This window comes from Etheostoma spectabile, chromosome 14 (assembly GCF_008692095.1).
Source record: "Etheostoma spectabile isolate EspeVRDwgs_2016 chromosome 14, UIUC_Espe_1.0, whole genome shotgun sequence".
In the NCBI taxonomy this organism is placed as follows: Eukaryota; Metazoa; Chordata; class Actinopteri; order Perciformes; family Percidae; genus Etheostoma; species Etheostoma spectabile.
In genome coordinates, this window is record NC_045746.1 from 17239485 (window position 1) to 17251633 (window position 12149).

The 12149-nt window shown below is 40.4% G+C and overlaps 1 protein-coding gene across 4 annotated transcripts in view; it reads right to left on the reverse strand.

The window, feature by feature from the left end:
- ago4 (argonaute RISC component 4) overlaps positions 1-11613 on the reverse strand; it is a 25806-nt gene extending 14193 nt beyond the window's left edge. For 3 of the 4 annotated variants that reach the window (XM_032534744.1, XM_032534741.1, XM_032534743.1), the window contains exons 1-8: positions 11423-11441; positions 5397-5568; positions 4943-5063; positions 4076-4257; positions 3285-3421; positions 2063-2197; positions 955-1042; positions 620-767 (exon numbers count right to left, since the gene is read on the reverse strand). In XM_032534744.1, coding sequence (XP_032390635.1) covers positions 620-767; positions 955-1042; positions 2063-2197; positions 3285-3421; positions 4076-4257; positions 4943-5063; positions 5397-5568; positions 11423-11441 — 1002 coding nt within the window. Of the gene's footprint in view, positions 1-619; positions 768-954; positions 1043-2062; positions 2198-3284; positions 3422-4075; positions 4258-4942; positions 5064-5396; positions 5569-11422 lie in introns of all 4 variants that reach the window. The other variant, XM_032534740.1, reaches the window with a different exon arrangement.
- Between the last annotated feature and the right edge of the window lie 536 nt (positions 11614-12149).

A 12149-nucleotide genomic window follows, 5' to 3' on the forward strand; every position in this document is an offset into this window, starting at 1 on the left:
TTTTTAAAAAACACCATATTTTTGTTGTACTGCACACTGCAGATCCTGTTTTCACCCTGTGTGTTTGGGTCTCTGTTTTAGGTACAGAGAGAGACATCTCACTTCTATACCATCTTTGTTGGGAGTCGCACATGCGCAGTAGCTATGTAATGATAACATTAGCTAGCTACTGTTTTTCCTACTTTGGTCAGTACAAGGCAGGATTATCTGGGAGACTTCTTCTAAACGAGGGCGCATTTGTGGAATACCTGCAGAACAGAGACATGTGAGTAGTTATTTTGTAGATTATGGTGAACTAGTGTTTGTTGTAGCAGTGTTTTGTCATTGAGAACGAGCTAGCATGCTAGCGCTAGCGTGCTATGGTTAGCCACCTCGTCTCAGCTAGTTATGTAGAAAGCCGTGAAGATTTTGAACAGCTCACCCGGGGACTGAAGGCAGAGGACATTAAGAAACCCGTATCTCACTCAAAACAGCGTGTTTTTTTTTTTCCAAGTTTGTATGTGTGAGAAAGCACCAGAGACACAAAATAACACCCCAAATCCCGCAAAAAGTGTTTTTTTCATAATATGGGCACTTTAACTAAATAATATTTAAGAATCAGAAACAGCCTCTTTCTCACCTCCAGGGGAAGGTAGGTGTGCTTCTGTTCCTGCCCTACTTGCAGGCAGGGTAAGTGTGGATATTTGAGCTGCAGATTGTACTTCTGCTTGAAGTACTGAGCTACTGTGCACTCCATGGCTTGGCCGTTCTCAAGTTGTAAGGGGAACCTGTGAATAAATGGAAAATGTGAGCAAAGTCCACGAGTATGTACACCAAAAACACAAAAGGAAAATATCACCAAAGTTAAATTAATTGTATATTTACAAACCCTTGGTGTATTGCACTATACATACAATGTTGCCTTTGCAGACATATGATGGTGAACAAACTGATGAGTATAGAAAAGGCACGTACGTTTGGTGGCTGGCGGGTCGTCGTGTCACATTGCACACACGGTACTTCCTCTTCATTTGACCACAGTGTGTGACCTCAACCTTCAGGCCTGTTTAAAAACATACAAGAAAGAATGGTTACAGAAGAAACCATAAAGAGGCATTACAATGCAAATTCTCTTCTTTTTTGGGGGGTTAATTGAATTGAATTGATTATTTTTTGGGCATTTTTCCCCTTCATTAGATAGTGGCAGTGGATAGACAGGAAAGGTGGGAGAGAGATGGGGGATGACATGCGCCAAGTGGCCACAGGTTGGACTCAAACCCAGGCCGCTGCAAATAACTCAGCGCACATGGGGCGCACGCTCTTACTGGGTGAGCTAGAGGTCACCCCACCAACTGCAATTTTAAATATTTCATTATCTCTAAATTTAGCAGGTTGCAATCATACTCTTCTATTCCTCTAATGTCGTTTTCTAGCGATGCAGAAGACAAACGCTGACAAGGCAGCCAATGGTGTACATAATGTTTCATCTCTCTGCAGTTTCCCTTTACACATTTGTCCCAACTTGGCTCAAAGCTAAAGCCAAAAAGGAGAATTTAGAAGAGCTTACAAGTATCTGTCGTAGAAAATATGCAATTGAAATTCCACAGTCTAAAGAATCCCATTATCTCCTGCAAGGTTATTTGCTGGTTCTTTGTGTTTTTACAACAGCAGCAGTGAAGACAAATAGACTAGATTTGAAAAAAAGATATGCGAGTTATGAATAAAAGCTTTATTCAGAAGATCCATTATGAGTACTTGTGTGAATCGCATAAACATATTTTCTGATTTGAGAAACACAATCCTTTGTTACCATGAGGTTAAGAACAAGTGTTCAGTATTGGTGTAGGCTAAGCTGTGTGTATGTGTGGCGGGTATACAGCATTATTATGTGCCAGGAGCGGGTGTTTTCAGTTCTGACACACCGCATAAAACAAACATGCATGTGCCTTGCAAGCCCACACCTATCTGTAATTTCTGTGGGGAATTTGTTACACAGTGAGTCACAGAAGTTGTGTACATTAGATGTGCACGTCTGTTAACATTGCGCCCCCCCCCCCCTTTTTTTTTTTTTTTGAGTGCGTACCTCTTATTTCCTTGGTGAATTTGACGCGCTGCGAGTCAGTCAGTGGTTTGGTCTGTTCGTTGATGTTCTGTATATCCAGCACCTCGCACATGAACTCAATCACAGGCTGAGCGCGGTAGAAAGCTGTGGCTGACACTGAGGAGTAGAACAGATATTTAAAAAATTGCAAATCAGTTATATACATTGATAACTACAAGCATGCTAAACTAATCAATGATAACAGGCAGTCTGGTCAAACTGTGGAGTGGAGAAAAAGCAACAACAAAAGGAGCTTGAAGCACCTTCTTGCGGCCATAATGAATGTCCTGAGCGCATCAGCAACACCTTTCTTTAGAATGACTGTCTTCTCAATGTAACCGAGCAGATACAAACAAACATACTATCTCGTAAGCACGCCATCTCAGTTCAGTAAACTCATCAGGACCTGTTATAAAAAGTATTTATACGACAATGAGTCACTTAGTTTTATAGAGTAAGACCGTTATTCGGTCATGGTGTCAAGCAGACATTTTGACTACCTTATCACTCTTAAAAGATTTAGGAACTGACTTTAGGGCCAAATGCCTTGTGAAATACTGAGTTTTACAATTTCAACTGATTTAGTGGGTGTTCAGATTGATAACAGCACAGTGTTTTAAAAATGCAGGTAAAAAGGTACAGACAATGGAATGTAATCCCTGAAGTTCAATTTGAGTAATAGATATAAGTTTAAAGGCTTATCAGATGCCATAACACCGCATGGTTTAAAATATTATAGTAGGAGGGTGACAACTCCGGAAAGTTACAACAATGCCAATCATGTTTTCTTTCATTGCAATGTAAGTGCTAAATTGAAATTATGTGAATTAAAATCAGGTATATATATTCATTATCTCTCCTTTCTGCTTATACCATTACTTGAGATAAACTTTCTACCCAATTGCCGTACTGACACTAAACGTATTTAGTGGCACATTTGTAAAGTCTACAGATAAGGTCTAGGCATAGGAGGACACAGTAGCTGATGGTGCAAATAAATCACAATTCATTGCTGATTATCAGTGATTCTGTGCACACAAATACATCCAATCTTGCTGGATAGAGCATTAAGACATGAGAACATTTATATTGGTCAGCTAACACCCACATAAAATATCAATCTGATACAGAAGGCTTCTAAATCATTGTACTAAGTAAACTTTAAAATCACAGCTGAAGTCGATCAGCTCAACTGAGGTCTTACCATCGATGTTGAGCATCATGTTCCACATGGCAGGACGGACAGATTGATGGAAACCAAACCACACCTCCCTTCCTCCACCCAGAGGATGATAGTAGCCCTCCGGAGGGGAGAAAAACGAACGCCCCACAGGAGTATACCTGTGTGAACAAACACAGAAGTCAAATAATGGACCAAACTAATGAACATGGACTCAAACCACTTTGATAAATGAAATGTCAACAAGATACATTTTTACTAATCAGACAAAATAGAATTAGTTTATTATGGAAACTATTTGGGTTTGACAGCTAAAAGTAAAGAAAAAGTATGGACATATACATGAAACATAGCTATAATTCAAAAGTACATTTTGGTTTCTGAATCAGATTAGACAGTGAAAGCACTGGAGGACCATTTCATATTTGATAGGTTTGCAAATTAACCTAAAAATGGTATTTAAGTGTTTCTGAAAATGAACACTTAATGATCTGTGTGCAGTGAATTGATTTCTCCTCATGATGCCGAAGTGTCAGTTTTAGGGGGATGTGATTTACAAATCAAAGTTAACAGAAAAACAGTGCCCAGTGGTTCAGTTGTTACAGTGATGTGCAAAAAAGCGACTGTTTATCAATTCCATAAAAATGTTATTTATAATTTGCTTGCAATATCATTTAATCAGGAAGACACACAACAGCAGGAAATTAAAGTAATACAGGCAAATAAAAAGATGAAAAGCAATAACTGTGTCAACAGATGTGAAAAAGATGTGGGGGGTGCATTTGTGAAAAGGCAGAGGTGATGAGTGTTAGTACCTCATAGAAGGCAGATGCCGTGTAATGACATCCAGAGCCTGAACCGAATCTTCGGGGACCTCGTTAAGGTGACCCGACAGGGCTTCCAGCAGCATCTGAAGACTGACCACAGACACCCACTGCAAAGACACCTTGAACGTCTGATCTTTCCCCTCACCAGGCAGGGTCACCTCCAGATCCACCTAATGATGGAGAGAGAAAGGGTAAGAAGGAGGTTGTTTTTTCCTTTTTTACTATGCTGAATAAAAAAAGTTACCCTAAAACAGCTTAACACTGAACTGTTAAACAGATAGTATTGATCTCAGTATTCATGATTAAATTCCGGTTATTCCGAGGGCTACCAGACCAAACGCAGACAACATTATTTTACATTTTAGGAACAAAATTACAGAATTGTTTTGTCAACCATCAAAACTAAGTGTCAGATTTTCTCTATAAAGCAATGAAAGTATTTGAAAATAACTCCAATGGAGGATCAAAACTATTTTAAAAGCCTAGATAGGCTTCAATAAACAGGTAAAAAAACCATAAGAGCATGAGCATTCCAAGAGCCTGGTGTTCTATCTTCCATTAGAGGTCCTGGTACATCAGTACTGGTCTCACATTCCTGGTACAATCTTTCCAGATCCAGCTGGCAGCCTTCCACTTACAAACCCACAAAACACTCAACCTAATCCACTAAGCCATTTATATGCCTGCCACCTCGCGCCTAAAATATGAACAAATTGCTGGGTTGAGGTTATTAGGTGTAACTTTAGAGTAATTGATTTTTCTACATGTCAAAAACAATTTACACGTTTATAAAAAGACACAGATTAATTTGTGTACATGCTTATGACAAGAGCGTCAGGTGTTTGAAATACCAACCCTATCTCTCCCAATTGGCAGTGGATGTGCGGTGTACATGTTTCTCTTCCCGTCGTAGCCAGGCTGTCGGTCTCCAAAGATCTGCATCTTGAAGTGCCGCACCATGGTGTCAACCACCTCCCTAGAAGACAGGGACAACAGGATGGTGAGTCAAAAACCCCAGGCATTACAGTAATTTAACATTTCTTGTGACAACATCAACATAAAATGGCCATGCAGATTTTTATTGCAATAAAACAAAATGCTTCTTTTTCCTTCTTTCCCCATTTACTAGTGTCTAAACTTCTCGACCCCGAGAGACAAGTTTCACTCCTCTGTCAATGTCGCTATAATAGCTAGACATGCAATTGGCGTCTCACAATTAGCAATATCTAAGAAAATAAAAAATAAAAAATAAATTAAAAAACTCTACTAAAATGTGCAATTTATCCTCAAACTTGTTAGTAAGATTTACCTGTTGACCCTCCGAGGCCGTTTCTCAGGCTTGATGTCGATATCATAGTGATAGACATCAATCTTGGGAATCTGCACCTGGAAATGGTTGGCAAGGAGCCGGATGGGTTTCCCCACTGTGCCGAGGCCGGGACGCCGCGGAGGCTGAAACAGAGAGGGAGGGGCGGGCGGGCCTGGATAGAGCAGAGATCAGAGTGATTGTGAATTATGTCCATTTTAAGGTTTAAAGGCTTGATCTACTAGACTTTTGAAGAAAATGCATGGACTAAAAAGAGCTAAGCTTAAAATAAAGCATGTTTGGCATTTATTTTGAATGTGAACAAAGGTGGCGACAATGAGAGTTTATCTTTGCATTAAATGTCAGATTTTAAAGATGAATGTGTGCGGTGTAATGCCAAGCTTGTTGCAAACTCATCAATGACACCTGCTTGAATGCACTGAAATGGCCTCATAGACCCAGCCGTGCACATACACGGTTTGATTGATACATAACTCTGGCCCCTGACCTACATGGGTCAACAAGGGGCTGGCAAAACAATGACCTCCAATTATCCTTCAGCCCGCCCCCAGCTCCACCCAGACACACAGGGCGCCCACCCCTCTTGCCGAGACAAAGACCTAGCTCCCCTCAGACAGACAGCAGCAGGGCCATATGGAGGGGTGCCACGCAGAGTCTGGGATTACCGTTACACACAGTACACTCCACACACACATGCATCTCACTCACATACACATTACATACAGTGTATGCTCATACACAGGTGCTTAACACAGGTGTGGTGCCAGTGAGTCTGGTAGCATAAAAAGCTGCAGGCAATGGAGGAAAAGGTCTTGAACGCTTCGGTCATCAATTAAAAACAGCACATTTATTTACTCAAGACCTCAAGCTTCATCTAGCTTCAAGTGAAACTGATTATGAATTACAATCTATCTTACACATCAACACTGCTTATTTACATTAACATGGACGGAAGGAGACACTGATGCCTGCTGTCAAAAATCATACTTGTTTCTCTTGTTTTGGCCTGCCATGCATCTGTGCAAGAATGTCTGCAAAATGCTCAAAGAGGATCTTTGCTCTAAATTAACTTGGAACGAAAGAAAAAGATAGAAAACATACTCAAAATGCACACATATATACACACACACACACACACAATATTAAACTAACATTGTGTTGGTGGTATTGTAAAAGGTTGGAGAAGGTTGCTTAAAGCTTTTGTTAACCGACAGCTAAGGGACTGCGGGGGTCCTCCTGAACTCCATGCACCCACACGCTCCAGTTAGCAAGTGAAGCGCAAGAGCATGGACAATTGGGACCCTCCCCATCGCTTCCTGAAAACATGCCCTCATCTAGCCTGGGCCCAAAATCAACTCCCCTGCTCCCTGCTACCCACTCCTCCTCCTCATCCTCCTTCACCAGCATCATACAAAACAAACCATTAGCTTGACTATTATCATTCAGCTTTTCTACATCATCATTTTGCTTATGATATAGTCTTGAATAAGAAGCTCTTGTTGCTTAGCTGTTTTTCTTTGTCACAACGAATTAAAACGATCTGATGAGTCACTCTACTTTGTCCAACTGGCCAGGTTACTGATGGCAACAATAGGCATACCAAGAGCTCTGACTGTATAATTCTACATTATGTATCACCTGGCACAAAAGCCTTTCAAGTGCATTGCAACTCGATAGTAATTCAAGTGCATTCCTTTGCCTCCATTTTGGTGTGTTGTATTGGTGTCTACGTAAAGCTTTACAAGCAGGAAAATTTTGTTTATATAACATCCCATCTTTGGTTGTATGTACATGTGGGGGTGGATTAAAAAAATAGAATAAAATGCAGTTCACACAACATTCTTACAACCGCAAACTATGACATCGTTTATACAAAGACATTTTACAAAGCTAATGCATACTACTGTAGTCAGGGTTTCTGCAGAGACTTTAAGACCTTTATAGTAACACATAAAATGTAATTTAATTCTTTTCATTATCAATTAATCTGACATGATTAATAGTTAAGTCTATAAAATGTCAGAAAATATTGAACATTTTTTGACCAATAGGCCAAATGCCCAATACAAACATTCCGTTTACGACTATATAAAAGTCAGACAGACACAGCAAGTCCTTACATTGGAGAAGCAGAAATCAGAACGTTGTGCGACTTTTCGGCTTAAAAGACTAATTGATTATTAAAGTTTTCTGGAGCCAGAGCCAGTATGGACATTATAGCCAGGAACTATTTATTAAGCAGCCCGCAAATCAGTAACAAAAAGCAACTAACATTACTGTCCACACAAGGCAAGAGAAATGACTCGTATACTACATTTAAGACTTTTTATCATCATTATCATCATCTAATGCCTTCTGAGGCAGACTGTCAGACCTGCAGATACCCTGTGTGTTGAATTGTATGATATTGTACATGGGTTTTAAATTTTTCTCTGCTCACTGGGTGCACGTAAAAAGTACTACAGGAGAGGTTTTACTCTATGTAAGCAGCGCAGTGAGTTCGAGGTCTTCCTCTTTTACTTTCACCAAAACCAGAGATGTACCTATATATAGCCTCCTCAGCTGCCACACTACTACGTTTAGATATGAGGGTGTCTCACTTTCAACGTGAAATGCCCAAACTCATCCTTCCTCAGAACCACAACCAAAATAAACAGTTTATGGCTGCATCTAGCCAAACTGTCATTGGGAGGGGAGAAGTGCACAAGCAAGCAGACATAAATTTACCAATGACTTTCCATATGAAAATAATGAGGAACAGAACATTTTCAAAGAGTGCCACTTAATCAGAAATTCAATTGTAGCTACACATGGCAGAACGTCATGTCCATCTAGAAGACAACCTCTGCTAATTAATTTTCTTAATAATTTTTTCTCTTTTTCACAAGCATATTTAGATAAAAATGTACATTATGCGGATTTTGTTTAATATAGCACATTTACTATTATTCCTCTTATTAATTATTATTATTAATAATGTTTACTTAAACTTATTTAAACATTTTAAATAGAGCTAGAGTTCACATAAAGAGACTCTACAGACTTGTCAAAGTTGGCATTAAGTCCTTAATGCCAACTTCATTAAGCAAGCTTCCTGCATAATTGTATGCTTCAAGTGAGACAGAGCTGCAGCTATGTTGAGTCACACAGGAAGTGAAACAAGCTTTCCCTGGCACAGAAAATGACAGATGACTGCAGCCAAACAAGTCGTTCTGCTCCTTATGTAGTTTGAGTGTGTCTTTTATCTTGGATCCAAAAACTGACCACCGATATCTTCAAGGAGCAACACAACACGATACAAAGATTATTGCTTCCCTGTCCAACCATTCTATTTGTTCTCTCTACACTGATCTAATGTTTTAAAACCATGAGATTGTGTGTGGTGGTGTACTCACATTTGATGAGGTTTACTACTATTGCACTGTACAGCCTAATGATGCTATGGGTGTCCTTCCCTGGTCACCACAGTGTGATCAAGCCGAAACGCAGCTGGGTTTAAGCTAAGCGTGAGCATGATGGCTTGGCTTGGTGGTGAGTCAGAGACTAACAGCACTGAGCAGGGGGCACGCTTACACTAACAACTGCAAATCACCTAGATTAAGGTACCACACTGGACTGGAGAAGAGGCAGTTACTGAGAAAGACCATTCACAGGGAGGACTATCCACCCTTCACTGCAGAGAAGTTTAACTATTCGCTGTTACTTCAGGGACAACAGATTTTAACTTTAACTGATAAGTACAGATCAGAAAAGCAATATTATATTATTATTTACCTATATTTCACCTTTGCAGTCCATGTTCATCTGCCACAAACAGCCAATTGATAAATTTCTTGACTGGCAGTACAGCTGCTGAAATAACATCAATGCGTAATAGCGAATGTTGAGATCATCAAACATTCCCACATTTTACTGGAAATTGTAGTCACATACTTTACTCCACACTTCTGTCTTTCTGCACCTGTCTCTGAATGGTCCTCATGTGGAGTCATATTTTGTGACAATCAAGAATTTCCTCACTAAAGTTAAAGCATTTTCAACTGCCTTAATTCACGCCACTGACCGTGAATGAATGCCTGTCTGCCTCTTTTTACATCTTTCCTGTGACAATTTGTGTCGGCTGCTTGAGTAGTATCTGAACACGACTAACAGTTACACCTAAACAATAATAACAGATTAAACAAGCTGCTTTATGAAGACACTGTATCACATTATTGCACACAACCTTTGGGGCCCTCTGCCAAAAGAATTCCAGCCACACTTAAGCAAAGGCCAGAAAGCGCATGGTTCTGAAGAAATCTCCTACAACTGGACAGAGGAGGCAGACTTTTCAAATTAAAATCTGCAATGCGAACAAAAAATTCTTCAGCGGCACATTCTATGAAGGGTTGGGTAAAATTGGTTGGTCAATCAACTTTAAAAAGCAATACAGCATCATTATTGTATCACTTTGCTGATTGCAGAATTGCATCTGTGATCTTATTGTAATTTTGTCAAAGTGTATATTATTACAATTGTTCAGAAGGTTAGACGTTCTTAAAAGCCTAACTTGTTTTGCACACTCTTGTAAAGATGTATTTAGCGTAGGCCAATACGAATTTAAAAAGGTCTGACACTACAAACGTCCTGCTGTATTTAAGTTAATTATTATTAATGTAAATAATGGCTGCAATATCAAACCTTCATTCACACTCTACTTTAATAAAAGGTAAACATGTATTAAATACTAGATCTCCTTGATTGGCAAGTGGAAATCCTGAGTGTACCAGTTGAATGTTGCAGCTGCTGTTGTCATAGATAAGACCTTAATGGCTTTCACTGATTGTGTGGCTCACACACACCTGTGGATAGTTGTACAATATTGTCCTCTCCAAACTATGCATGCTGTATGCCTCTTAGTTGTCTTATTGTCACTGGCTTTCTTTAGGAGCATGTGGTCAATGTGTGTGGACATGCAGCGATGCAACAAAAATAAAAAATGTCTTCACCGTGACGAAACATTTATGATGCGTTTGCTCTGTAAACTGCACTCAATTCCTCATGTATGTAAGGGCGCATTGCACATACAAAATGAGGAACAGTTTGTCTATTTAGAAATAAATGGAGCTAAGCACATATTTTGCTTTGTATCGCTGTGTGTTTACATGGCCGATTCTTCTCCGCATGCATTACCTTTAGATCAATGCATCGCAGCAAAATAAGTGCCTTTGTTATCATATAGGAGAATTCTATGGAGCTGGCCTGCAGATCTGATCGATAGAAGCGCCATCCATCCCTGCTGTGCTCTCAGACGCATGGCGCGTTTACCAATGACAGCCTCGCATAAAACCAGTAAATTACGGTACAAAACACACGAGTATACTCATTTAACGCATGTAATATGCGTTTTATTGGCGTTTTTTTTGTTTTTCACCCTCGGCTGTCATCTTGGTCGGAGGGCAGCGCGAAGAGACGTGCTGTTCCTGATGGCGATGGTACAAATGTAGATGGTTTAGCAGGAAAAGATTTGATACAGGTGGGACATTTTGACATATTTCGACGGTATTGTGTGGTCTCCTTGTATGAATCCGGTCATATTATGTGACCAAAGAGAAACACGTCGTGAACAAACAACGTAAACACACGACGCGGAAGGAAGGAAGCAAGGAAGGAAGGTCCTGGTTAAATCCCCACTCACACAATGCCAGCCCCGACACGACGAGCAGTGCGTTCTTCAGATAAATAAAACAGCACAGAACTTACTGGATAACCGAACCCACCTCGTACAAACACAAAACGTGGCTCCCAATCCTTGTAAATAAAGTCACACATATATATGAATACACACACACTCACACAAACAAACACACACACACACAAACGGGCTGGACCTCGGTTTGTTTTCCCGTCAGAGCGTCAAGGCCTCGCTGCAGCCGCGGCCCCCAGTGATGCGACGCATATGCGCACACGCGCCCAACACCCGGATCCCTCTCTCCGCTGCTCGCTTTCAATTTTCTTAAATTTCTTACCGGGTCCGAGCGCTTCCATGGCCGAGGCCTCTCTCTCCGTCTCTGTCCCGGCCTGGCGGCTCCGTACCGACGCTGAAATTGGGGGCGGTATCGCGAAGCTTAAAGTGGCTAATTTAAGAAAAGGGATAGATAGATGCGTGGATGACTGCTGACTGAACTGACCCGAGCTACCGCTGCTGCTGCTGCTGGTTCTGAGGATTTGTAAGTGCGCATGCGCCAGTTAGAAGCCTCGGACCCCTCTGTACGCATGCGTAACTTGCGGCATCGCACTGGTAGACCAAACCCTAGAGACTATAGATCAAACCGATCAAACTTTATGATTCCAGTCAAAGGTGGGGAGGGTGGTGGGAACTAAGCCGTTGCATTATATAGTATGGTAACAGAATACAGTAAAACTAATCTTAATATTAATATAACAATACAATATAAAAGGGTGGGATGTAATGCACACGTTACCTCGCCAACAGAGCTGAAAGTGGGTAAAAGTATTCAAATTAGGGTTGTAAAGTACATTCACTCAAAACTCAAATACTGTACTTTGGCCTTGTACACAGGTACTTGAACTTGAAGACAGTAGCTTCTAACTGTCTGCACTCAACTAGAGTTAGTAGTTCATTACAATTGTTGGAAAAAATATTCAATTAATTAAATAATTACTGAATTAGGCTTCTAGATTAATTAAGAAATTGCTTAATTAAGCAGTAATTCCATTTTATGCTACTTACAA